Source organism: Brachycentrus maculatus, unplaced genomic scaffold, assembly GCF_059751285.1.
Source record: "Brachycentrus maculatus isolate JH-2025_06_01 unplaced genomic scaffold, ASM5975128v1 h1tg000004l, whole genome shotgun sequence".
NCBI lineage: Eukaryota > Metazoa > Arthropoda > Insecta > Trichoptera > Brachycentridae > Brachycentrus > Brachycentrus maculatus.
The window spans coordinates 2975647-3001932 of NW_028280759.1; the positions used below are offsets into that span (position 1 = coordinate 2975647).

At 32.9% G+C, this 26286-nt stretch overlaps 1 protein-coding gene across 2 annotated transcripts; it reads left to right on the forward strand.

Annotated features, from left to right (window-relative positions):
* The first annotated feature begins 7806 nt into the window (after positions 1-7806).
* On the forward strand, positions 7807-18545 carry LOC148313945 (tumor protein D54). 2 transcript variants are annotated; one of them, XM_088277270.1, is made up of 5 exons: positions 7807-8722; positions 10373-10637; positions 12857-12916; positions 15854-16016; positions 17529-18545. In XM_088277270.1, exons 1-5 carry the CDS (start codon positions 8260-8262, stop codon positions 17646-17648), a joined length of 1071 nt encoding a protein of 356 aa, XP_088133396.1. In that variant the 5' UTR covers positions 7807-8259; the 3' UTR covers positions 17649-18545. The 2 variants fall into 2 exon arrangements, with proteins under 2 accessions (XP_088133396.1, XP_088133403.1); XM_088277277.1 differs by lacking the exon at positions 12857-12916 and having other exon boundaries at positions 8052-8722; positions 17529-18128.
* Positions 18546-26286: the final 7741 nt, after the last annotated feature.

Consider the following 26286-nt stretch of genomic DNA (forward strand, 5'->3'; position numbering starts at 1 on the left):
TTTCTAATGCCATTTTTCAACTGGTCGTCAAATCGTTAGAATGTTTAAGATGTGGATTATTTTTTAAATGAATATTTGTTTTTTTTTTAACATATATAATTTTGTTCAATTAAGTTATGTACGCTATGTAATGAAAACGATAATTTCTGTATGGAATCCCAGCCTTGGATTGCTAACTGAAGTGCAGGACTGCTCGTGCCTTTATGAGATTGACGGTCAACTAAGCACTGCATCTGTTTGATACAGTGCACTATGTGGCATTGGGTGCTGTTAGGGTCAAACGATAAAGTATCAAAACTTCAGATTGAGTAACTGTATTTTTAAAAATTTATTTTAAAACTCGACATCTACTCTCGAAAAGAAATACATCTTTAGAAAAAAAATCCATTCAGTAATCTTCCTTTGCACATACAAATATTAATAAGACTTCATCAATAGTGTTAAATTTTGATGCATGAGAGAAGATAATGTTTTTTGTCGTTAAATCTCCAAATATTCTATATTATCAAAATGACAAACACTGAATAGGGAAGGTCGTTGTGAAGAATACATCATTAAACTAATATTAATTGTAAAAAAAACTTATGGTGGGGACTGACCCGAGCCATTTCGTCGTAACGTAACACGTTACGATGCGAGCATTCGTATAGTCAGTACAGTGAGCCGAGCGCTCCATCCGTAGTCGGGGCGCTCGCCGCGAGCGACGTTACGTTATGGCGAAAAAAAACTTATGTTTCTTCAGTTCTAAGTTTTTTCTTCAGTTTTAACGTTCGTTAAAACTGAAGTCAGATGTCTGTCTACCCAACTGTAACACTCATCTATCTTTTCAATTTACAAGTCAGATTCGTATGTATCACTTGACTTTATTTGAAATGTCCTGATAACTTGTTTGTACCACCAGATATTGATCAATTATGATTGAATTCTATTGGACAAAGGCAGTCTTCAAATAGGTCTCTGGTTTTTATTACAGTGTTTAATTCTGGTTTCTTTTTTGCCATTGCTAAAATTTACATAGTATAACTATGAAATGCATATATTATTTTTATTATGATTAATTTGGAATGGAGGCAATTTTTTTTTGTAAAGCTGATCGTTAATATTCATATTTTTTTCTTCATCTTAATAAAAAGAAAAGGCTCTATTTTAGAGGCCTGTCTTCTGGTAGTATATGTTATATGTAACGCAGCTCCCGTCATGTGTATTTTTTAATGTTACAAAAGTAGAGTTTTTTTTTAAATATTTTTTTAATATGTACCTACATGTTTTACAATTATGTAAAACAATTTCATCACATATTTCAAAAATGTATTCTTTATAAATTTGTTAAGAAAATTGAGTGAATGTAATTACCTTTTTTTTCTCGATAAAGAGGTCTGTAACCCCTGTACATTTTTTTTATTAACGTGATATATGCTCCCAAAATTTGGATGTGCATATTTATTCCCATTTCCAATATTGATACATAACTAACCAACTAACAAACCATCACGCCGCTTCCCCGCAGGGGTAGGCAGAGGGAATCGAACGCCACACCACTCTGTCTTTGCAAACATTCTTCGCCTCTTTTACATTCATGCATCTCCTCATACATACCCGACGATTATTACGACTCCTGACCATATTGATACATTGATACGTACATTTTACAAATATTGTAAACCCATATGAATATTTTGTTAGTGGTTTGAAAGAGTGATAATTAGTTTGTAATAAAATAAATAAAAATGGCTACTAATTCTTAATATATATTAATGTATTATTCCCCCGCTCAAAGTATTCATAATTTACTACTGCATTATGTGCTCTACTCTTAAAGATTTTTCCCGCATTTTTTCGCTAGTTACCGACTTGAAATAAATGTACCAAATTAATTACAATCAGTCCACTGCATAGAGCAAGGATGCCAAACCGGTCGGTATTATTATTTCGGTAAATGTTGGATATATGGTATACCATTGTTTTATGCCAATGATTCTATTTTTTTCAAACATCTTTTTTTGTTGTTCTATATTGAAAAAAAATCCCAACATCAAAAAAGTTGGGTATTCTTCTTTTAGACTTGTCCCACCATTTTTACGCTGGTAGTTAGCTTAAAGTAGCTACTTTTCAATTGCAGTTTTTTAGCGATCGACTCTAACATGATTCCTATAAGAATTTTACTCGCTCTTGATGTTTGTTTGATGCTTTACTCAATCTTGCTAAAATGTTTATTACATGTGCTTGCTAAATAATTCAATTATAATTTAAAAAAAATACATATCATACATATAATCACTATTCTGTTTTTGGTTAGTTGAAATATATTGCTTTTTAGAAATAAGCCCGCCAATGTACTTATTTATTTTCTGTACATGAAGTTTAAATAAATAAATATAATCCAAGTTTGAGGTAGCAAAAAAAAACATAAAAATTATATATATATTTTTTATTGATTCGGATACACTGAATTTGAAACTTTACATATAAATTATTTCTACATCTTGCAACACCATTAAACTTACAAAGACGGAACAAGTGATATGTCAATAGCGGCATACCACATATCCGATAATCACCTAAAAAATATATTTTTTAAATTTATGATATGCCATTTTCGGGATCGACCAAATTTTGTTTTGCGATCGACCGGCTGGGCATCCTTGGTTCGAAGTCTAGAGACTGCATTTCCGTGACCGCACTTACCTCACCCACCTCCCTGTTTCCCTACCTCCTCCAACTTCTTATCGCCGGACCGCGAAACACAATGAAGAGAAAGCACGACGAGTTGCCGTCGTTGAAAACACAATAGAAATAAGAAAATTTAGAAAGAATTAATTTGGTAAAATGCCTCTCTTTGAATATTGTTGTAAAAAATACGCAGTAAGATCAAAATGTTTTTTCACTCCCTACAACTATGGTATATTAGGCATGGAGGAATCTTTCGCTACTAGTTCCGATCATGTTCTAGTTGAATTTGTGTAATTTTTAATAATACATATATCGCTCACTCCTTTCAAGAACGTCATAAATCAAAAATCGTCAATTTTCAGTTGTGCATGTTTTCGGAATGCTCAGAAAATGTACTATATCCCAGCAAAAGAGGCATATTTTTAGCTTAATATTTACCCGCTACAGGGCAGAAAGTGTTGTTTTTGCATTTTGAAAAAAAGGTATTGTTTAATTATTTTTTTAAATTTACTTAATATTTTTCAAATGGAGAAAAAACCTTCAGGTTTTACCTAAAAAGATCTGTTGCACAGTAAAAAGTTCAATAAGTGGCTTGATATTTATTTTTAATACATTGTATTATATTTTAAAACTTTAAAAGCGTTCTCCTGAAAAATCAAGTTTTTTGATTTATGACGTTCTTAAAAGGAGTGAGCGATATTTTTAATTTAAATTAGTTTTTTCACAAAAAAAACTTAATATTTTTATTTGATAATTCTATCCTAATGAGTTGAAACATAATTTTAATGTATTATGTGTAATTAATGTATTCTTATTAGTGGGTTTTACCTTTAAATACTTTGAGAATCTAAAAGTGGAGACTGACCGGAGCATTTCGTCGTAACATCGCTCGCGGGGAGCATCACCGAGCATCCGAAACTATGGATGGAGCGCTCGGCTCGCTGTACTGACTGCCTGAATGCTCGCATCGTAACGTGTTACGTTACGACGAAATGCTCCGGTCAGTCTCCACCTTAAGACTTTGATTCTAAGTGATACTAACCGACATTAACACAGACCATATGCTTGATTTTTTAAAAATTTTACTTTGAATTTTAATAAACACGACGTATATATTCGTATATATTTTCCATTTCAAACAGTCAAATTTGAATTTTTTATGATGTATTTAAAGCCGAAAATCATACGAAACGAAAACGATAACTATCGTCATTATTTATTAATGTCCCAATCCATTAAAAATACAGGCAGTCCTCGACTGACGACGGTTTGCACTTACGGCCTTGTATTTAACCTCATACATTTATCATACATCTCATAACATTAATGTGTGGATTTATCTAACTGTTTTGTATAGGAAATGCAATTCGTTTCATATAAAATATGTATATCTTATTTTTATTTTATCTTTCGTGTTTATACAGTACGGTTTACATTTCTGATGGCAGTCGTTTCGGATTTAGTAATTTTTTATGTGAATATTTTTTCCCAAAAACGTCTAAATAATGAAACTGGGAAAAAATAAGTTTCTTAGACAAGTTGAAAGTGATAGAAAGTTTTCCATCTATTAGTCTTTTTGTTGTTACTCTTTCTTAAGTAAGCCGACTTGCGATCGATGTCTAGAAACCGATCTCGGTCATAAGTCGAGGAATATGTATATACTTATTACTTACTTTCGTACATAATCAATCCTTGAGTACTTGTACGTAGGTACGACAATTGATTTTTGCCATCGCGTTCTCACTTTTTTCAAGGTTCGCTATATATTTGATCGTACTCTTGACCATGAAAAAATTATGTTAATTTCAAATTCGTATGATTTTGTAAATAACTTAATTTTACATATTTTTTAAATTAAAAATATGATCGGTCTTTTTTGTTGTTGCTATATTTCATAAGAATAACCATTGCATTATGTACAAAAATGTCTCTTGAAGTATGCACTGAAGTGAAAATTGGTTTAAACCATTTTTTTTTCAACATTCTCTTGTGTTTTTTATCGCCAGTCTCTCTTGCATATATTGATACTACAAAAACATTTTCTAGGTGTTTTTACCTTATACCCTATCATGTATGCATTTTTTTATCTTCATTCATCCATTCATTAAATGGATTATATTTAATTAGGTCATCGTCAAGTTTCAGATAGAAAGAGTATCAAAGTAATCGGCGCTTATATATTCAAAATCAAATGGTTGTTTCGCATAACCGTGACTGAAAAATAGAGGGTCACTTAGTCGTATTGATATTACTATATTTTCTCCAGAGAATGGGCAATAGATACTTGCCCAGCCAAATAAATAAACTGACGTAGGACAAAATAAAATTACGCTAAATAGTGGTCGAGATATTGATCTGATATTGCGGTTAAAATATTTTTACCGCTTTCGTTTTCACGTTAATATGTATTGATATATATTTTTGTAATATTTAATCGAGTTACTCTGTTTTATAAATTTTTTCGCTGTTGTGAACCGTATAAATCACTGATTCCCAACATTTTTATCTAGCGCCATCCTACAAAAAAATTGTCATCGACGGAGAGAGGGAAATTGCCAGAATGTCCCCTCATAGAGAAAGGGGAGAAATAAAAAAATCCCCACTTCTCCAACCCTCCCTTGTGTCTACCAGGACCTTAAATACACCCTGAAGACCGACAGCTGCAGTAAGATACCGCCTCCGTTCGTGGTAGCCTATGGTTTGAATCTTTCAAATCTGAGAAAATAACGGCGGAAACATCTTTATTGCTTTTATTTTCCCCGGACGACCATGACCGTTCGTGAATCCGAAATGATATGCACTTTTATATCGTAAATACCTACAGTACTAGTACGTACATATTCGCGATAGTACAGTTGCGGAGTTAACTTTTTGGCATTGTTAGAGACTTGGCTGAAAGTAGCCCGCAGTAATTAATATGACCGACTTTAACAAAATGTTGAGTCATTCGTATTTTTAGCATACAACAAATACCTGTAACGGTTTAATTTAAATAATATATAACACTTAGGGCTAAAAATAGAAAATATTCAATATTTGTGTATCAAATATTAAAATCAAACACTAATTTTTAGAGTCTTTAAAATTATATTTTATTATTGAAAACACATAAAAATAAAATTTCTAACAGTTGTTTCGCCTTGTTATGGCATTTTCAAACCAATGTGAAGATTAAATGGACTGAGGGTCCTAATATAGCTAAACAATTCTAGGTACTTAAGTAATGGTACTAACCAGGTTTTTTTAAAAACAAAAAAGGTCCCGGAACTCACTTCATGTCAAGCTTTTTACATTAAAAAAATATATATATTCAAATATCATTAAATATTCATTACAATACCATATTTTATCATTTTGACGAATTATATAAATATACAATAGATTGTAATTACGTATGCGCAAACACTGTTTTGTCTAATTGATTTTGAAAATTAAAAAATAAATATCAATGAAAAAAGGTGCTGGAACGTCGTTACCCCGCGTTACATGAAAAAAAACTGGTATTAACTACGTATTGCTATACTTACTTAATCAGTGTTTTATTTTAATATTTAACATATAAATTCAAATGGAATTCTGCAAATTAAACGCCAAATCTATAAATAATATCCAAAATGTTTCACTTTCAAATACATATTTCAAGTACAACTATAGAATTTTTTTTAATCTCTCTCAAACGCGAAAATATGCTGCGCTACGTAATATGCTCACAAATAAATTTGGGTTTAGCAGTCTCCTATTAAAAAAATGGGGTTTTAAGTCAAAGTCTTCCATACTTTGGCTATTCTTCCAATCGCAGCGTTTCTCAATATGTATGGAATAAGTAGTCACTAACGGTCCATCCGGTCAAATATTACCGGAACCCCTTAGTTGAAAATAAACCCCACTAGTCCCTCGGCTCAGGTGTCATTAGTTTGATGTCACTATGTCTTCTTTTCACTAATCGGCTTCACGACCCGCAAGTGCACGTATATGTTCTCCGCCCTCAGAGACCTGTGAAGTGTATTTATTTACATTATGTAGGTACCTACTTGTAAAGCACTATGTCCCGTTATAATAAATCAGCCGCCGTTCAAGAAATCTAGGTTTTTCTAAGAGTTTAAATATCTAATATTAAATTCGTTATAATACTGGCAATATTTTACAAAAGTATTTTTTTTAACATTTCTTTTCTGAAATACAGTTTGACACGTTAAACGCCATGGGGGGGCACCGGTGACCTCGCCTGTGCTGGACCGCAGCGCCATGGTGGGCACCAGTGACCTCAATCAAAAGCTATATTAAAAATGATTTAACTATAGAACCCATCGTCAAATAGAAAAATTAAGTACATTATATTATTAAAATACGCAAATTACCGATTTTTTGTGAATTACAAAATTGACAAATTTTAGTTTTGTCATTTAACGTGTAAAAAAACGTATCCCTGTTGTTCTGTTATTTTGTCAATTTTTTTTAGAAACCATAAGTATAGGTTTCGCGTCTATTTTTGAATATATTCGGGGAGTAAAATGATATTTTTCTAATAATATTGATAGCGAATCGAAATACGATAAAATATAAGGCGATTTAACAAGTGATTTATTAACTAACGTTTCTTGAACGAACGAAAGCAATTTTCTTAATTTGTACTGATTTTCGATGGATGTCAGGTTATTATTTTTAATTTTATTTTAAGTACATATGTGTTCTGTAGTGCACTAGAAAAATATGAATTTAAATGGATAAGGGGGTGAGGTTAAATCGGGGTAAATAGATTTTGTTAATATCCGCTTGGCTACCAATAAATTTGCATCCATGTTTTGGAATTTTTCCGTTTTATTTATTTGTTAGTAGCGAAATAAACGTGATAAATTTGTTATTTCTCACGTCACGATCTAACCAGGAAAACAAATATTCTGCGCCTTGCAATTTGCATACGAACGGAAGAATTATTAAATTCATTTTCTAGATAATATTTTACGAAAAAAAAGAAAATATATACTTCGAAATAATTATTAAACGATGTGTTCCTGATTTTTATCCACGTGCTGAAATAGTAATATAACGGAAATTGAACAAATTATAGTTTGAGAGCCACACGATTTTTTACATTATTGATCTTTCGAATGTGGATTGGATATCCAAATTGATACATTAATACGTATTATTTATTATTACGTAAGTGATTTACAATTTTTAACTTAATAATTAATAATTAAATAATTCCGCAAACATTGCACTGCGTAAATCACGAATAATATCAATTTTGGTTGGTAATATTTGTTGTGCCTATCGCGGACGCGGATAGCTACGATGACTAACGATATAGTTTCCGGAAAGTAAACGGGGTGATACATTTACCGTTACGCGAAGAGAAAGAGTCGAGAGGCTCGGCCTCTAGTAGCCTCCAGCCGGCTGTAGCAGCCTGTAGTCCGCCTGGCTCCGTCTCTAGTAACTCCGTCTCGCCGCAGGTAGTCGCGCCGCTCGCGTCCCGCGCACTCGCGACGTGGCAGCGCTCCGCCAGCCGCGCCGCCGCGGGCAGCCGCGCGCGCGCCCATGCTCTCATCGCTCGGGACATGACAGCCAGCCGATGCCGGGATCACCGAAATGCCGAACGAAGGCGCTAAGAAAATGGAAACAGCATCGGAAGCTCCCGGGGAGAATGAAAGATTCCCCGAGGAAAATGATACGATGTTTTCCCTCTTCGACAACGAGGGCGAGCCGCAGAGTCTGGAGTACATAGAGGACCCCTACTTCATACAGCTGGCGTCGGGGGCCACCCCCAGCCTGGACCAGGAGCCCGACGAGGGGGCGGAGGAGGAGTGCTGGTCCGCGCTGCGCTCGCTGGACATGGCCGCGGAGGCGCCACCCCTGGAGCTGGACACGCTCCCCGACACCATGCTCTGCATAGAGACGGAGTTCATCGTGGACAACCGGAAGAGGAGACTCCGCATTTTCAAAAAGAAAATGAGAGACGTCCGCGTTCACTTCCAAGATTTGTCCAAGCCGTATCTTGTCAAAATATCCAGTCAAAACAACTACAAAAAATTCCTCGGCCTGGGAAATGGAGGTGTTTAAAAAGTTATATTTAAAAAAAAATTATATATTAGTAAAAACAATGATTTTGGATGATGAAAATGATACATAAAAAATAAAACGTCAGCAATCGGTCTCGGGACTGAGTCTAAGTCTGAGGAGGGAAAAAGAGGAGCCGACGTATTATCACATCCTCTTCTCGGTCATCTTGGGCAGGAGCATGACCAAGATATTGGGCAAGGACGTCTCTATCCATATGGTTGTCAGCTGATACTGAAATACTTTTTTTACAAACTGTATGAAACAAGCTTATCAATTTCATGTCTACGCTTTGCTGAAATTAAAACTAGGAGGCACCGAACCCAATATTTGTATTAGATTATTCTTTCATTCATCTATATAGACTATATGGAGTCCACAAACTGCCTCCAGGCTCTTCTGTCGGCTGCCAGCTCTCTTGCATTCTCCTAAGTCAGGTCCGCGAACTGCCGACGAATTGTCAACAGTGGACATCCTGGGTGACGGATCCCTGACGCTCTGTATTTGACTATAAATAAACTTACTATGTAATTCAAGCTGCGCCAATCATTGTATGAATAAAAAAAAGTGGTTTAGGTCATTTTATCCCAAAAGGTTACAGAGAACTGGTTTTATAATAAGTTTATTGAAAAGAGTTATGAAACACTTTTTATAACATTTAAACAAACAAAAATAACACCGATAGACATGATGCAATTACATTAAACTAGCACATAAAAGTCAACCTGTATAAGTTAAAAATATCTTATACCCACATTCCAATGATAATGCTAATTTCTTTATATTGTCTTTTAAATACGCCTCTTAGTGTAGGTTGATACCATTAGTGGTTTTACTTTGTGAAGGGTTAATATATACCTTTGCATAGGCCCTAGACATAAAATAATTCATGTACTTAGAGGTTTTAAAAAGCATGTAGAAAAATCTTATGTACAGCATTATAATGATGTATGGAATGCTCTATAGAGCTAAATGTATTTTTTTCCTTGTTGTGGCATTCTTCATTACCATTAATTATTTACAAAATTTGTACACAAAACATCCCATTGTTTAACTTTTACAAGAGTTCAATAAAAATAAGTATTTTTTAAACAATTTATAAATTGTTTGAAAAATCATTCATTTTACATTTGTTTATTTTTCTTAGTCTGTACTGTAGCACAATAACAAAATAAACAGGTAAATTAAGAAAAGGCTTATAATATTTAATTAAAAATTAAAATTGAAACGAAACATAAATTAATCATTGGATCATTTAATGAAATGCAGAGTGTTAGTGATAGGGCATTGAATGAAATTATTAATTTTTTATCGTATTTTGAAAAAAAGAATGCCAACACAAGGAAATAATGTAGCTCTCTGAAATACTGTATAGATGTCACTGTTGTTAATTTTTAATTTTTTTAAAACTGTGTAGGTAGTGGAAGATTATTAGTAAAAGATTGCTAGTTCTTTCACTTTGGTTTATCCTATTTAAGTTATTAGGTAGCTCTAAGAGAAAGACCGCTTTCTAATCGAGAATGGCTCTTGCTAGACTATGGTGCTATATATACGATAGCGAGATGTTCGTCACCATTGTGTCACCCAGATTCCTTACAGAAACCCATGTTGGTCAAGTTGTTAAGTGAGCGTGATTTTGTTGCAGCGGTAGAAGAGGCTACGGAAGTATCTCCTGGAGTGGAGGCTGTGCCAGAGTTGGCAGGGCTGACTCCCGAGGAGGTGGAGAGCCAGAAGGCGGAGTGGAGCCAGGAGCTGGCCCGCGTGGAGGACGAGATCGCCACCCTGCGCCTGGTGCTCGCCAGCAAGGTGCGCCACAGCTCCGAGCTCAAGCGCAAACTCGGCATCTCCGTCTGGAAGGAGATAACCGACGATGTCAACCAGGGCATCAAGAATGTCAAGGAAAGCCAAGTGTGAGTCGCTTCCCAGATATTACCGGATTGCCAATTGTTGATATTACCTTACACCAATGCTCCGCAACTGGTATACCATGGCACACTGGTGTGTTGTGGGCCTGATACAAGTGTGTCGCAGTCAATGTATTTAATACACACTGAGAAATTATGTTTCGTAATATTGTCTTTTTTTTTCTAAATGTGATTATTATTATGGCTAAATAATTTTTCAATGGTCTATATATTTTACCTATATACTTTAGCTTTTGGTGTACCTACTGTGTAGAAAAAGTTGCGGATCACTACCTTACACCACAGGTTCTCAACCTCATTTTGCTCACCGCCCACACTGACAATATTATTTTTTTCCAAGGCCTCCCCCAATTTTTTTAAAATTATCATCTGTCGTATCTGAAACAGCTATTACCATGATTATATTCAAATGTGTAATTACACTGTAAGTAAAATTGCCATTTTTGTCTACAAATCGTAAATATGACTTGCCGACATATTATTAATGCATCCGCTCAATATGTGTATGTATCAATTGTCAAAACCATGCACTTTAGAGTTAGCTTTAAAGCATATTTTTATACTGGTATCTTTTGCTTATATTAAGTAAATTTGAAAATTTGGATTTAGCAAACACTTCATCATTTATAGACGGCTTTTATTTAATTCATGAAAACACTGTGAAATATCACGTAAACATGTTTGTCTAGAAACATTATAAAATGTATTTTAGACATATCGCCATCATAGAGTGAATAATGGCTCGAAATGGCATAAAAAAATCATATTAATTGGCCAGTGAAATATCGTAAATACTGTAATTATTTTTGGTTCTTCTAACCCTTATCCGCACCCAAAGGTGCATAGGGCACTGTATCATATTGACACAGTGTTATCTTGATCGTTACTTCTATGAAGGCAAGGTGATCACTCCTGCACTTCAGGGACCAGACCAGGTTAATACGTTCATTGCTGACACCGCGTGAGACGCGTTGACGGTTAACATGACCGCCACACGCCAGCAATGAATGTGTTAATCTTAAATTAATGTTAGGTTATACTAAATAAATTAATATTAAATTAATATGTCCGCCTCCGTAGTGTAATGGTTAGCGTTTTTAGCTATCGCGCTGGAGGTTCTGGGTTCGATTCCCAGGAGGGGGAGTGAAAATATATATTAGTGATTTTTGTTTAGGTGTATGATAAAGCTAAATTTTTAAATAGTTCATCAATCCAATTTGTCTAACTTCACTTGTACTATTTTAAAACTCTTTCTTTTCAATGTAAAACCAATACTAAGCTCTTGCCGTCAATAATAATGAATTAATTAACTATTTATTAGTATAATAAAATAAATAAATTCGATTTGTAAATTTTTATTCATTTCAAATATACATTTTTTCATAAATAGGGTTTTGATTTTAACATCTTAATCAATATTATATTCGGGCTGGGGCTACATGACATTTTTAACAATTGCCAAAATAATATTATAAACCAATTATTTTATTTAATAAAAGATGCATGATATTTTTTTTTACTTATAAAGATGTGTCAATATTTGTGATTAAAAAATAATCCAAGTGACCAAGGGTCAGAGGAATTTAATAGTGTATTTTAAATATGTCATGTTCAATGAACGTGTAAACATTATCTTTCTGATGAAAAAATAAATCACAAATATACACAAGACATATTTTAGACATATTATAATCCAATACAATTGATTGTACAGTGAAACCCCAGGTTACGAATGTCTGCGGTGACTAAACTTTTGACTTTTTGCTCTGACTGTTGATCTCCCCGGGCATTGGTAACTTAAAGTTTCACCGTAATTATGTTAGAATTTGGCCCAATATTGAATACATATATGATCATTTGCACGACAGGCACCATGGCTTAGTTGGGTAGATGCTAAACTGGAATACTGGTGTTGCGGGTTCGATTCCCGACAGTTGCAAAATGAATTCAATAAATATTTATTTTCAATTGGTTTAGGGAATTTTTCACACCTACCAGCAGGCAAGTCTCTAAAATAGAGGCTCTTTGGGTTATTCCATTAAAAAAACAAGTTCTGTTTGATTCCAATATATGTATGTTTTTTGTGTATAAAAAATTATTATATATTTTATTTGTTTGTGAATTTGCTTTATTCCTTACTATTGCTTTATTATTTTTTTGTATTATTTTTGGGCGATGGATTACTTCGCTGACTACGCTGCTAGTTATCATAATGTGGAAAATTGTGTCGGACAAATAACTAAAGCTGTTACCGAAGCGCCGGTGTAAGTAACGATTATCCCGAGGGTGATCTCTTTATACCCACTTTACTTACACTGCAATGACAACCTGTCCTAATCATCATCCCTCACTTTACTCTCACATTAACAGGTCGGACTCTATGATTAATAATTCAAAACTATTCTTATTCATATTAACAAATTAACTACCAAAAGCCGACTAGTCGGCTTTTTGCTGCCAACCATAAATGACCAAACACCGATTAGTCAGTTTTTTTACCCTACATACTGGAAATAATTCTCACAATTATGTATATCACTATATCGATTTCAAATTTGAACTATTCATTCAAAAATTATATTTACAAAGAACAAAAATTTAAAAAATGAAATGTGCACTATTATTTGTCAAAATTTCACATGTTAAAGACAATATTTTTGCATATTATTTTTGGACATCTCATCAAAGATGAAGAAGAATATGGAAGAATGGGCATTTACGGGGCTGACGACCGTCATAGGCTGGTTTAAGTGATCACTTTACACACTTTTTTTTATTAAGCAGAAACTCTTATATTAGAGAAACTCTTATCTGCTTAGTAAAAAGCTTCTTTACATCTCACCAATAGATGTCTCTAGTGAAGTTCTAGTGATTCAAGAACAAGGTTTCTAAACTGGTTCATATATATAGAACTTCCAAGAATTTGAGTAGTGTGGTTGTCAATAATGGGTAGAATTGGTGAATGTTACACGTGTGTAAAGTGATCACTTAAACCAGCCTATGACGGTCGTCAGCCCCGTAAATGCCCAGACTTCCATATTCTTCTTCATCTTTGATGAGATGTCCAAAAATAATATGAAAATAACTCCTGTAATTGGAGATAATCCAGATTTTGTGAACAAGTATTTGGACACACTCAAAATGTTGTAAATATTTTTGCAGTTGAAATTATGAATTGTGATTCATTCTAGATACATTTTGTTTATTAAAAAAATATCGTCTTCAACATGCGAAATTTTGACAAATAATAGGGCATATATATTTTATAAATTTTTATTTCCTAGTCAATACCCTTTTTAAATGAAAAGTTCAAATTTGAAGTCGATATAGTGATACACTTGTGAGAATCATTTCCAATCAATCGTATACGGTTGGCAGCGAAAAGCCGACTGGTCAGCTTTTGGTACTTAATATAATAAAAATCATAATGATCAAACGATTGGTATAGAAATTATAAATGTATGTATGTATTTGTTAAATGAGTGCATTTTTTGCGTTTGGTACAAATATGCTTGGTTTCGTGAGTCTTTAAAAAATTTGATGGTATTAAACATCACTTCCAAATCCAGAATCGATTTTTGTATGTACGCATGTTGTTTCATGTTTGCTAACCGCACAATCAGATCATGTGATAGACCATTACGATTAAAAAAATATATTAAAGTTTTTTTGTTGTTATATATTTGTGTAAAAAATCCACCCGCTGGAAATTTTTGGCTGCCTTCGTAGCGTTATGGTTAGATTTGTGTAAGAAAAGATATGTCCAAAATAAATTTTCACTGATGGTTTCAGCATTATTTATCTTTATTCATGGAACTACATATTACTATTTTAAATATCTATTCTTTAAATACAGCTAAATAAGTGTTCACTTTAAACAAAAAATGCAAACTGTATTAATGAAGTAATAGTGTGTACTAATAAAATATAAAGGAGTCACTCATTACCTTTTACCTATGTATGTATATTATTCTACTTTCCACTTATTCATCTTTTTTATACTACTCTCAAATTAAATAATAACCATCACCGCTTTTAATATTACCGCTTATTGTACATATTTGTTGTTTGATTTATTGTAATTAATTGATGTTATGATGCATTTATTATAAAAATTATGAGGAATCCTCTAAAGTATGTGTGTATTCTTTGCATTGAGTGTATATCGCTCACTCCTTTCAAGAACGTCATAAATCAAAAAACTTGATTTTTCATGAAAACGTTTTTAAAGTTTAAAAATATAATACATTGTATTAAAAATAAATATCAAGCCACTTATTGAACTTTTTGCTGTGCAACAGATCTTTTAAGTTAAACCTGAAGGTTTTTTTCTCCATTTGAAAAATATTTAGTATCATTAAAAAAAAGAATTTAACAAAACCTTTTCTTCAAAATGCAAAAACAACACTTTCTGCCCTGTAGCGGGTAAATATTAAGTTAAAAATATGCCACTTTTGCTGGGATATAGTAAATTTTCTAGGCATTCCGAAAACATGCATAACTCAAAATTGACGAATTTTGATTTATGACGTTCTTGAAAGGAGTGAGCGATATGTCTTATTCCTAAATACTATTTCATTATAATATACATAGTAGATGTATTAAGGATTGTGAAAAATATTTGTAATTTTACATTTTACATAAAAAAACTTATGTATTCTGCCGTGTATCAACACATTAAGCCCAGGGTCCGCGCTAGTGCAGAAATTTCATTCTGTTAACATGTCCGGGAGTATGGACGTAAATGAACGTCAGTGAGAATTTTCCTTAAAGGCGTATTGACGTTAATGATCGTCGAAGTCCGTCTGTCAGTTAGTATGAAGTTAATGACATCTGTGGATATTTTTGTGTAATTTTGTCATAATTGAAAAATATTTCGAATAGGTGTTTTTTTATTAAATTATTTTAACATAATTTCTATCTTCATAATACATCGATTAATGAAGAAAAAAAATTCATGTACAAAAACACACTCCTCAGAGAAAGTCAGACATAAATTTTTCTACTCCCGGAAAGGTTAAGAAGGATTAGTCTCGTTTTATGTATAGTTAACTAAATAAGACCAATATGAACCCTATCAATAAAAATATATTATACATTATTTTATAGCCCTATGAGTATATCTCCTTAAATTGAATGATTATATGCACTTATTATGCTAATTTTATGCACTTATTGTGACTGTTATCTTTACATTTTAGGTATCAAAAAACCGAGTCAGTCATTAAATCGACTGCTGAGAAAACATCTTCAATATTTGGTGGGTTGACTGGCGGAATCACTTCAAAGTTAGGACAAATGAGGAATTCTGAATCATTCCGCTCTATCGAAGAGAAAATGGGCAGTGCTTATGAAAATGTCAAGGTAACATTTTTTTTCATTCAATTTAGTCTGCCAATGTATTACGAGGTCATGGCTCTTCCAAATCAGCTGTAGCAAATGAACCTTTTTTTGTCTGGAAATATTAGCATTGTATTAGAAAAGTCTAATGCTAATGCAAGACATGGAGCTGGCTTATCATTATTGATGAAAGAATGTATTTTAAATGTGATCTCAGTAATGCAATGCTAAAGTAGACATCATCAATACATCATAAGTAGGGTGTTTTACGATAAAAAATCTCGACTCGAGATGAAAACTCTGATCCATAACCGGAAACACATTGCGAGACCGAGTAAGAAACACCGACATCCGGAGCATGCGTAAGACAGAGGGTATCGTGAGGTGGGGACGACAACAAAGGGGATACTGGAATGAGCATGTTAACAGAATGTCAGAAGACAGACTTCCACATCCCCTTTTCAAGGAAACCCTGAAGGACGCAGACCCCCAGGCAGACCTCCAAAAAGGTGGAAAGACAGCTGGGAGTTAACATCCCAAGAGCAACAAGCGGAGGCACAAACAGATCCTTAGGATCTACAAAAAGAAGAAAAAGTTTTAAGATAATTTGGGCACGAATGGTTCGGGCCTAGAAAAGATTTACAGTGCGTATGTTGTTTGACAATAACGTGGTGCAACCAATTCACCACAAACTGATATGTGCATTGGATCAGTAATCGACGGAAAATAACCATTTCCATTTTTAAGTATCATAATCATTACTCTGGCAAAAGAACATATCTGACTGTCCCCTTCAAAGTTTTTTATTTGCTGAAGTTATTGCGAAAATAAAATATGTATTTGATTTTCCATTTTTTCTTCTTTTACAGTTGTAAATGATTTTTGCCATGTCATTACTGGTGTGAAAACGCATATATTGCATTATGTACATGTGTGGGCATTGAAAAAAAGGTACATTTTAGCCTTCATTTAACAACATCGGCATTTTCATATCAAACAGGATTAAACCAAGACTAATATGATTTGTTTGAGAGATTATTTCAATTTGGTTAATAGTTTAGATACAATAAATTATTTAATTACTATTTCACTGATTGATTCGACAGTCACTATATAGTAATATAAATACATTTTTAATTAAAATTTTACTCGGTAAATACCACTACATATATCTTAAAATCTATTGTGACACATGTTTCAATGCAATACACATGATACGGCGTTTAAAAATTATGCGGAATGTAATATTTTAAGAGAAAATAGTATTTACCAAGTAAAATCTAAAATAAAAACAATAAATTATGCTTAATTTTACATTCCGAGTAGTAGTTAAAGCGCAGCAACCACTGTATTTTTAGATTGACTCAAACATACCATCTGCTCATTGCGTGTGGTAAAGATCCGACAGTGTCTTTTCGGCATTGTGTAGCCATAAGGCTTAGTAATAAGGTTATAATGTAACTTAGTTCAGGATTTAATATGTGGATGCAATAGTCACGCGTTGGTAATACATATTTAATTTATTTTACATTTCAGGGTAAGGTTTCTTCTCGGTCCAACTCCGTCCATAGCTTTGGTGAAGAGGGCTTGAGGGACTCCAATAGACCGACTCCCGCGACATCTCCCATGATTCCAGAAGAAAAGCTGCCCCAGTAATAATAATTTTGTAACAAGACTTACTTACGAGCTTCAAGTTTTTCACCCGTAACTGTTACGTAAGAATAATATTACACGTATATGTATCTTTATGAGAGCAACCAGTTATACGTCGATGCAAATCTATTACCGGGTGTGTCACATGCCACGTAACCATTCTCAAATTATTCTACAAAGTAGAGTAAATATTTGACACTTGTCGAGTATTAGAACACCTTTACAGCGGTGACGGTATCATCAGCGGTAATGGTACCTTGTCTATCCTGATTTTAGTCTTTTGGAAAGTTGACAAAGAGTTAGCGTTGATGGATTTGCAGCGACAATAATAATTTTGCAAGTAATATTTTCACTTGAATTATTAATTCGGAGAAATGTTAATTATTATCCTAAGGCGGTGTTTTTAGCACCATTTCTTTTTAGTCATAAATGTACATGTATTAGAAAGAAGAAAAAACAACAACCAAAAAATACAGAAAAAAATTATCTTGTATTTATAATACAGTATGACTATTGATTATCTTGATATATCCCTACGCAAGGTGAAAAAATCATTGAAAAAACTCATTGCATGAGCAATTTAATTCATGGTTTTTGTAGTCTCGTTTTGGGTACAAATTGTGGCAAATCAAATGATTTTATTCATTCCATATTACACAGTATGTACCAATTACTTATTTTTCTTCAATGCATTTTTTTCACATTCTGATATAAGATAAATTTACAATAAAATTTTGTGTATCGTTGTAATTTATATAATAATATTAAGATATTATTATTTATTGAATTTGTGGCCCGTAATGGATGGATTCGGACACATCGCCATTCTTGTCTGGAGTCTGGTATTATAATGGTGGCCAGCACTGCTTGCAATATTTTTATTTCTTTTTAGGATTACTTTAAAAAAATAACACAAAACAAAAAAGCTATTACTGTATTTCAAAATACTAAAAAAAAACATGGTAGTGAAATAATTTTATTATTTAAATTTACCATTTGCTTCATAGTACTAAAATACAAGTAGTGGTGCACATGTCTATTCATTTGAAGCAAAAGCAACACAATTAAATCGTAGCATATATTTAAAGGAATGTGGAGTTAAGCAGTGGATGCAAATATGCATCAATTACCCGGTTTAAGTCAGTGTATCCGGAGACGTAATTGCAATTGCTTAAATAAATCATGTGCGCATCGAGGGTAAGATAGGTAAACGCAGTTGAATATCACTAAGCATAAAAACAAATCCACTAGAAGTCATTTAAGCCTCAATATGTGATAGTATTCAAAACCATCAATATAAACCCTGTGTTATTCTTTACATATTTAAAAAAAAATTCATGGTAAAATTATTGGGCTATTGAGGGGTTTTATGATATTAAATGGTGTAGCGCGCATTCCTTTTATAACAGTCATGGCAGATATGAATTAATGTAATGGACAAACAGCCATTTTTCGGGGGACAGTTTTAAAAAAAATATAAATCAATTTACATTTGGCAAATTTTTCAATTAGAGAGTTTTTATCATATAGATTTTATTGAAATGATTTGAGCTAACCTTAATTGTTTCAAAGACATTGCATACCTATGCAATAAATTTAATACTGCATTGGATTGAATTTATCACAAAGTACTGTAGATGTATCTTGCATTACATTTTTAGACAACTTAAAAAAGTTAGCTAATGTAAGGAACATGTTTTACACATCAAATTTTAGATATACCAATAGATAGAGAAGGTTTCTGGTGAAATGATATATCAATGCCTAAGCGCACAAACATACTAATTACATTTCTTATGTTTAACATAAGGACAAAAACAGAGTGAAGTTATTGTGTTTTCTCTTTGATCATTGAATAAATTACTTACCCAAATATGTAATAAATGATCATTGAAAAGAAAAAAATATACACTTCTATCAAAAACAAAGTAAAATAAAATAAAGTACACAGTTTGTGCGCTCAGCATATTTTATATACATACATACTAAAATGCTAATAATACATATATATTTTTATTCGTGTTTAAGTGTATTTTTATAAAGGGGCCTTCATAAGGTTAAATCTAAGAATGCATCGTGGCAGGGTCATTCGCTTTCCGTACTTGTCGATACCAATTATTCGTCTGGAGATATATTTTTATTCACGTAGATAACTGGATGATTACTGAATGGGTATCTATGGAAACATATATTGTGTTCAAATCCCTCAGTTGGTCCTCTATTTTCATTAAGGAAAATTGCATATCCATATAAAAATACATATTTATATATAACAAGAAAATATTGATGTATGTATATATGTGACCTTACCTTGATAAAATAGAGATTTCACATGAGTTTCATCGAGATAAAATATTGTTATATATTTTTTTCAATTTGTGTAAACAATCCCGCAGCGGCAACACACCTAATACATATTTAATCCATCAGCTAAATAAATATTGTGAATAAATTAACCTTTGTTTTGCTTGCTACCCTATCTCTTCCATCCACATAGTTTTTTATCCTTTTTTATTCCCCACAATTTTAATATATTCCTATAAAGCAGAAATACTTTTGTTTATTATGTATCTAAACACTTGACAAGGGTAGCCTGAAAAAATGAGTGCGCAAAAATAAATAGAAAATACGAGGGTTGTCTGAAAAGTTCCGACCTAACAATGATACAAGTCTTTTTTTATTCAAATTAATTTTTATTTTTCTACATAATCTCCTTTTACATATATACACTTCTCCCAGCGATGCTCCCATGTTTTCAACCCATCCAAATAGTAGTTCGCGTCTTTCCCTGCAAAATAGTCATTTACGAAGGCCTCCTCATTCGATGAAAATCTCTGTCCTACTAGCGCAATTTTTTGCTTAGGAAACAAAAAAATATCGCTCGGGGCTAGATCTGGTGAGTAAGGAGGGTGGTTAAGTAGTTCAAACCATAATTCGGGAATTTTTGCCATAGCAAGCGCTGAGGTGTGCCGCTGAAGTCGCATTGTCTTGATGAATTTTTTTTTTTCTTTTGCAAATGTGGCCATTTTTCCATAACTTCTGTATTCAACTTATCGAGTAATGATGCGTAGTATGCTCCTGTAATAGTTTTTCCTTTTTCTAGGTAATCTATGAAAAATACTCCTTGACTATCCCAGAAAACAGTGGCCATCACTTTCCCAGCCGAAGGAACAGTTTTTGCCTTTTTTGGGGCCGATTCCCCCTTTGCAGTCCACTGTTTGGACTGTATTTTTGTTTCTGGACTAGCATGGAGTATCCAGTTTCATCTAGAGTTATTATTTGGTCAAAAAGTCTGACCCGTTGCGTCTAAATTGCGTCAACAGAGCGGTGCAAACATTCATTCGAACGTGTTTTTGGTCCGGAGTGAGCAAACGCGGCAGCCACCGCGCGGACAGCATTCTCATCCCTAAATCTTGATTAAGTATGCAACAAACACGTTTTTTCGACATCTTCATAGACTCAGCTATATTTTTAACCCTAATCTATCAAAGTGGTGGAAATTTCGATGAGTACCTTTTAAAACATGCCCAAACACATGCTCAAATTTTTATTGACAACTAGTGCCATCTTCATGCTGAGGTCGGAAACTTTTCAGACTGCCCATGTATATGTATTTCATGTATTTACAGAAACTTGATTGGTTATTAAAACCTAAATATGATTTAAAATACATTCTGAAGGACCCAATATTTAAAAAAATATTTGTCATACATGGCCGCGGGCCGCACGTAAGGGCACGGGTCGGCCACTCTTGATCTAGACTGACAAAATTTTATAGAAAAGAAAAAAAGTAGACAACAAACAGCAACAAAGCAGACAGGTTTGGACTTGTTAACGAGCCTATGATCGTACAGTACTAAAATCCCAGATCCCAATGCATTTAAATTATTTTATTAATTATTAGAAATTCTCTGGGGCAATATGTCCCTACAGTATTGAAAGGGTTAATAAACTCTACAGGTCTCTCCAGTAAACGCCTCCTCGATATTTTATTGTGACTAGAAATGATAATGTTTTTACCACTTTGATTAACTTAAAAAATTCATTTCATGATGATTTGTGTTCATTCCTTGATATATCACTTTACTTTATTACAGATTTCAATAATAATAGCACCATTTGTCTTTTCTTTGTGAAAGAGGTGATTATACTCTATGATGGTAAGCAAAATAAAAACAAAATAAGTTGGGTATTTAAATTTATTATATCCTTACGTGCTTAGAAAAACAAACTAAGCATCATAAATAAAATTAACAATTAAATCACACAGATATTATTTCTAATTACATATTCTTACAAATGAAGGAAACAACGAGATGACACGGTGATAATAAAGGTTTCAACATTTTATATTGCAAATAATGAGAGCTTTCTGTCCATCCAAACTTTAAGAGACACACTGGATACGTGTCCAGTGTGATACCCTGCACGAAGACTTAATACTTAACATAATATTAGGTTTTAAATAGCATTTCTGCATTCAATTTTTATTCAAAATGTTAATACAATAAATTAATCCTGTTTGTTTCATTTTACCACTGATCCATATAATAGCTAAAATCTTTCTATGTAAGACAATATTACTAGGGCACGTAATGTTTATGTACAATGGGGCAATATTTTCGTGAACATTTCTCTTTCAGAGCAAATCTCTTATACATACACATATCATCACATTGGGATACATTACATATGTTCAATCGAGTTTATTTTGATTAGTACTATGTAGATATTATTTACATAGTATGTACTACTCTTTGAAAACATCAGCAATTATTTTTATCTTAGATTGCGAAATACTACGCGTGGTTGAGTGAAATACCGATATCAGATGTGTGGATTAGAATGAAAACCTAGTTTCTAAACTGGACCGGAAATTGTGGCGAGCTTTCAGAACACTGTGTAGATTATAGGTTCGCTCTAGTGCCCAGCCGCCACAAACTTTCATAGAAACAATATTACCAGAATTTCCCTTGTGAAGAGTTAGAGAAATTCTGCTTCTCAGGACCTTTAGTACACCTTAAAGACTTCTCCAGCGTCCGCTGGGGGGCGCCCCCGTTGAGAATCTATGGTGTAGATAAATGTTTCATTGTCACATGGAAAATATCTCCAATGTGTTTTTTTAACACAATAAATAATTTGTTTTCGAAAATATGTTTATCCCCACCGATAATAATACTACAGTAATAACTTATTTAAACGAAATTGAAAGGAAAGAACTTGAAACATATTTATATTAGCAAACTTAAAAACAAAGTAAAAAAAAGAAAACAAAATGTGTACTGTGCGCCGTTTTTGCATTTCTAAAATTATAATTTTGCATTTTTGAAATTATAATTCAAATTGATTTTTTATTGTTGAAAAACTTTTTTTTTATTTCAGACAAACCGTTTTTTTAAATAACTAAAAGTTTATATTTAAAAAAAATATATTTAAGGGACCAGAATTTCTTAATACTTTTCGAGTCATTGTTGCTATTGTTTTAAAAAATTATAAAATTTATAGTTAAAATTCTATTAGATTGGATGTAAATACATACTACACCAATGAATATCTTAGTTCATACACTATATCTAACAATAGTAAGTGTATACATCTTTCATTGAGTTGACTTTTGATGCAGCATGAAAATCCTCCGCTATATGGTAAGGCGTACTTTAAAAAAACATTATCCATGACTTAAATCACAAATTTGACACGTTGGAGATATTTTTCGATTAAGGAAGTTAAACATTAAAATATGTGAACATTTTTTTTACAAATTTCATCCGAGGACTGAATTATTTAGCAAGATAAAAAACTATTTACGAAATGTCAAGCTATGTATATCAGTGCCCCAGTTCCGTTAAAAATTATGTGGTATTGTGCTTATATTACAGTATTGCTCTTTTTTTCAGTTCCATAAAGGTGCAACTCGTTAGATATATCGCTTACTCCTTTCAAGAACGTCATAAATCAAAAATCGACAATTTTCAGTTGTGCATGTTTTCAGAATGCCCAGAAAATGTACTAAATCCCAGCAAAAGAGGCATATTTTTAACTTAATATTTACCCGCTACAGGGCAGTGTTGTTTTTGCATTTTGAAGAAAAGGTATTGTTTAATTATTTTTTTAAATATACTAAATATTTTTCAAACGGAGAACAAAACCTTCAGGTTTTACCTAAAAAGATCTGTTGCACAGTAAAAAGTTTGATAAGTGGCTTGATATTTATTTTTAATACATTGTATTACATTTTTAAACATTTAAAACGTTCTCCTGAAATATCAAGTTTTTTATTTATGACGTTCTTGAAAAGAGTGAGCGATATGCTACATTCAGAAATAGATATCACCTGCTGACCATGGGCCATTAGTGGCGATTGGCGGGGAGATTAAGTGTCCTATCTGCGCCGCAAACTCTGCTGCTTGCAGAAGGACATCTCCGAGGACTACAGACGGCACTGGTGAAGCTGGCCTCTTGTGTTCCCCCCCTACTACTCTGCTAAAAACCTCATCGGTAATTGTTGAAGCTTCTCCTTTGTGGAATTGCCAAATTCATTAATTATATTTAGGAAGTTATTTCAAGAAATTTTATTTATCATTAATCGAAGCACGAAAATACATTTTTTACAATTTATCTTACACAATAATTTTGCATTTTAGGCATACTTTTATGTATTAAGTAATAAAGGTGAACTTTTGATTAGTTTTTGGTACTAAAACAGAGCAATTTGATACAACCTTAAAAAATATATACATATAATTTTTCATAAAGATTTACAGTGTTGTGAAAAAGTCTTCAAAATACGTTGTAAATTACTGTTTATGAGACTAACATTTTTTTATCTTAATTTAGTAGCTTGTTCTTAATGTATAAATAAATTATTTGTTATTGTTTCTTTTATTATTTTATATTGGTGATTTTTTTAAACATTTTTTTCTCAAATTTTTTTTTTAAAATTTTGAATATACCCGGTGAAACATTTATTATTAAAATAGGTAAAATCAACCAGACACATCGTCGATACGGCGCAATAGTTCTGACAACTTGACCTATGACCCCAAGCACTCGCTAGAGGGCAGGGCAGGGGTATGCGGGAGAATGTTTATGCGGAGACCCAATCCCCATCCCAAATTCAGATTGACACAAAGGAGACTGAATAGACTTGTTCTTATACTGTCAAAGCGACCTGTTGAATAAGCTAACTGATTTCTAATTACGAGTTATTATTACTGATACCTAAGCCGTAATAAATATTTCTCCCAAATATGGGGGACATTCTGGCACAGTTTGAGGATGTTTTTCTGGATCTGGCATTGGTGACCTCGTAAGCATACGAGAAAAATAAATGCAGAGGGTTTTTTAAACATTTTGGAAAGTCATGTTATATCTTTAACCGGATCCACGCGGCTCGCATAACCGTTTGTGTTTTTACAAGACATGCCCCATACGCGGCTGACATAAGCGTTTGTGTTTTCACTTTGCTCCAAGTTTCGAACCTCAGTTCAAGTTGGAGGGATTTGTTCATGGTGTGGAACTTTGGATAAAATAATATGTCAATCCTCGGCCTTATGACATCTGTTGAAATATCTGACTAATAATTTGTAATATCAGAAGGATAAATAAAACAACAGATCCCTGATTTTTCTTGCGGTCGGTAATTAGTCCGCGCCATAATCATGCCCTATATCTGTCTCACTCTCGACGCTACGCATGGCCAGTGGGTAAGAGTGACACACGATGCGTGCTTTGATTTATTTATGTTACGATCTAATTTGTTTATATTACGATATATTTCAAGAATAATAAAAAGCCACAATGAATCCCATTGAACGTTTTTGATTAGGAAAATAAATCGTTTCATAACTAAATACATGATAAAAGTAATCATTTAAAAAACGGCGAAATACAGCCGCGCACGAGCGTCTCTTAGGAACAAAGTTAACGCGTTTAAAAGGTTAAGAAGAAATAAAGTTTTTCTCTTGAGCAGGATAATATCCAGAAGCCAGATAAGTAAAGAACATATTTGACCCAAAAAAGGATAATGGGGAAATTTAATTATTAGATTGGACATCTCAGAGACTGAACTAAGTGTAGAACATTTGTGAGGACATCTAGAAATGAACACTTGTGGATGGTATTGCTTGAAGAATATGTAAAAAAAAAAAAATATCAATCATAAAAGATTATCAATGAACTTATTTTAAGCGCACCAAAATGTTTAAAAAAAACAGGGAAGTCATATAAAATATAGAGTAAATACATGAAAGTGTTTATTGTATCTAACTGTTTAACTATCCAAATAAAACAATATTTGTTTGAAGACTTTTACACAGCATTGCAAGTGGAGATATTCACTAATAACTTATTCCTAGTTGTAGCAATACGGAACCAAGCCATCAATGTAGTAGATAAATGTTTTTATTTCTTCGTAAATGAATAACATCATCATGAACATAATCATCAAATGAGCACAAAATTATTACATTCACATAATTTTAGCAGTGGTGAGCCATTGATAGCGAGTGATTGTTCACAAATTACTACTTTATTTTGTTTAATATATTATAAATCTTTTATATTACATTGTACACATCTACCATAGTGCTTATGTTGTTTCCTTAATGATATCCCGTTTGTATGTATTTTATCGGGACAT

Excerpts from the sequence above, each read along its gene's own strand:
- LOC148313945 (XM_088277270.1), top strand. The coding sequence starts at position 8,260 with ATGCCGAACGAAGGCGCTAAGAAAATGGAAACAGCATCGGAAGCTCCC. Across the intron at positions 8,723-10,372 it reads CCTCGGCCTGGGAAATGGAG|CGGTAGAAGAGGCTACGGAA; the intron begins GTGTTTAAAAAG and ends ATTTTGTTGCAG. Across the intron at positions 10,638-12,856 it reads AATGTCAAGGAAAGCCAAGT|TTATCATAATGTGGAAAATT; the intron begins GTGAGTCGCTTC and ends CTACGCTGCTAG.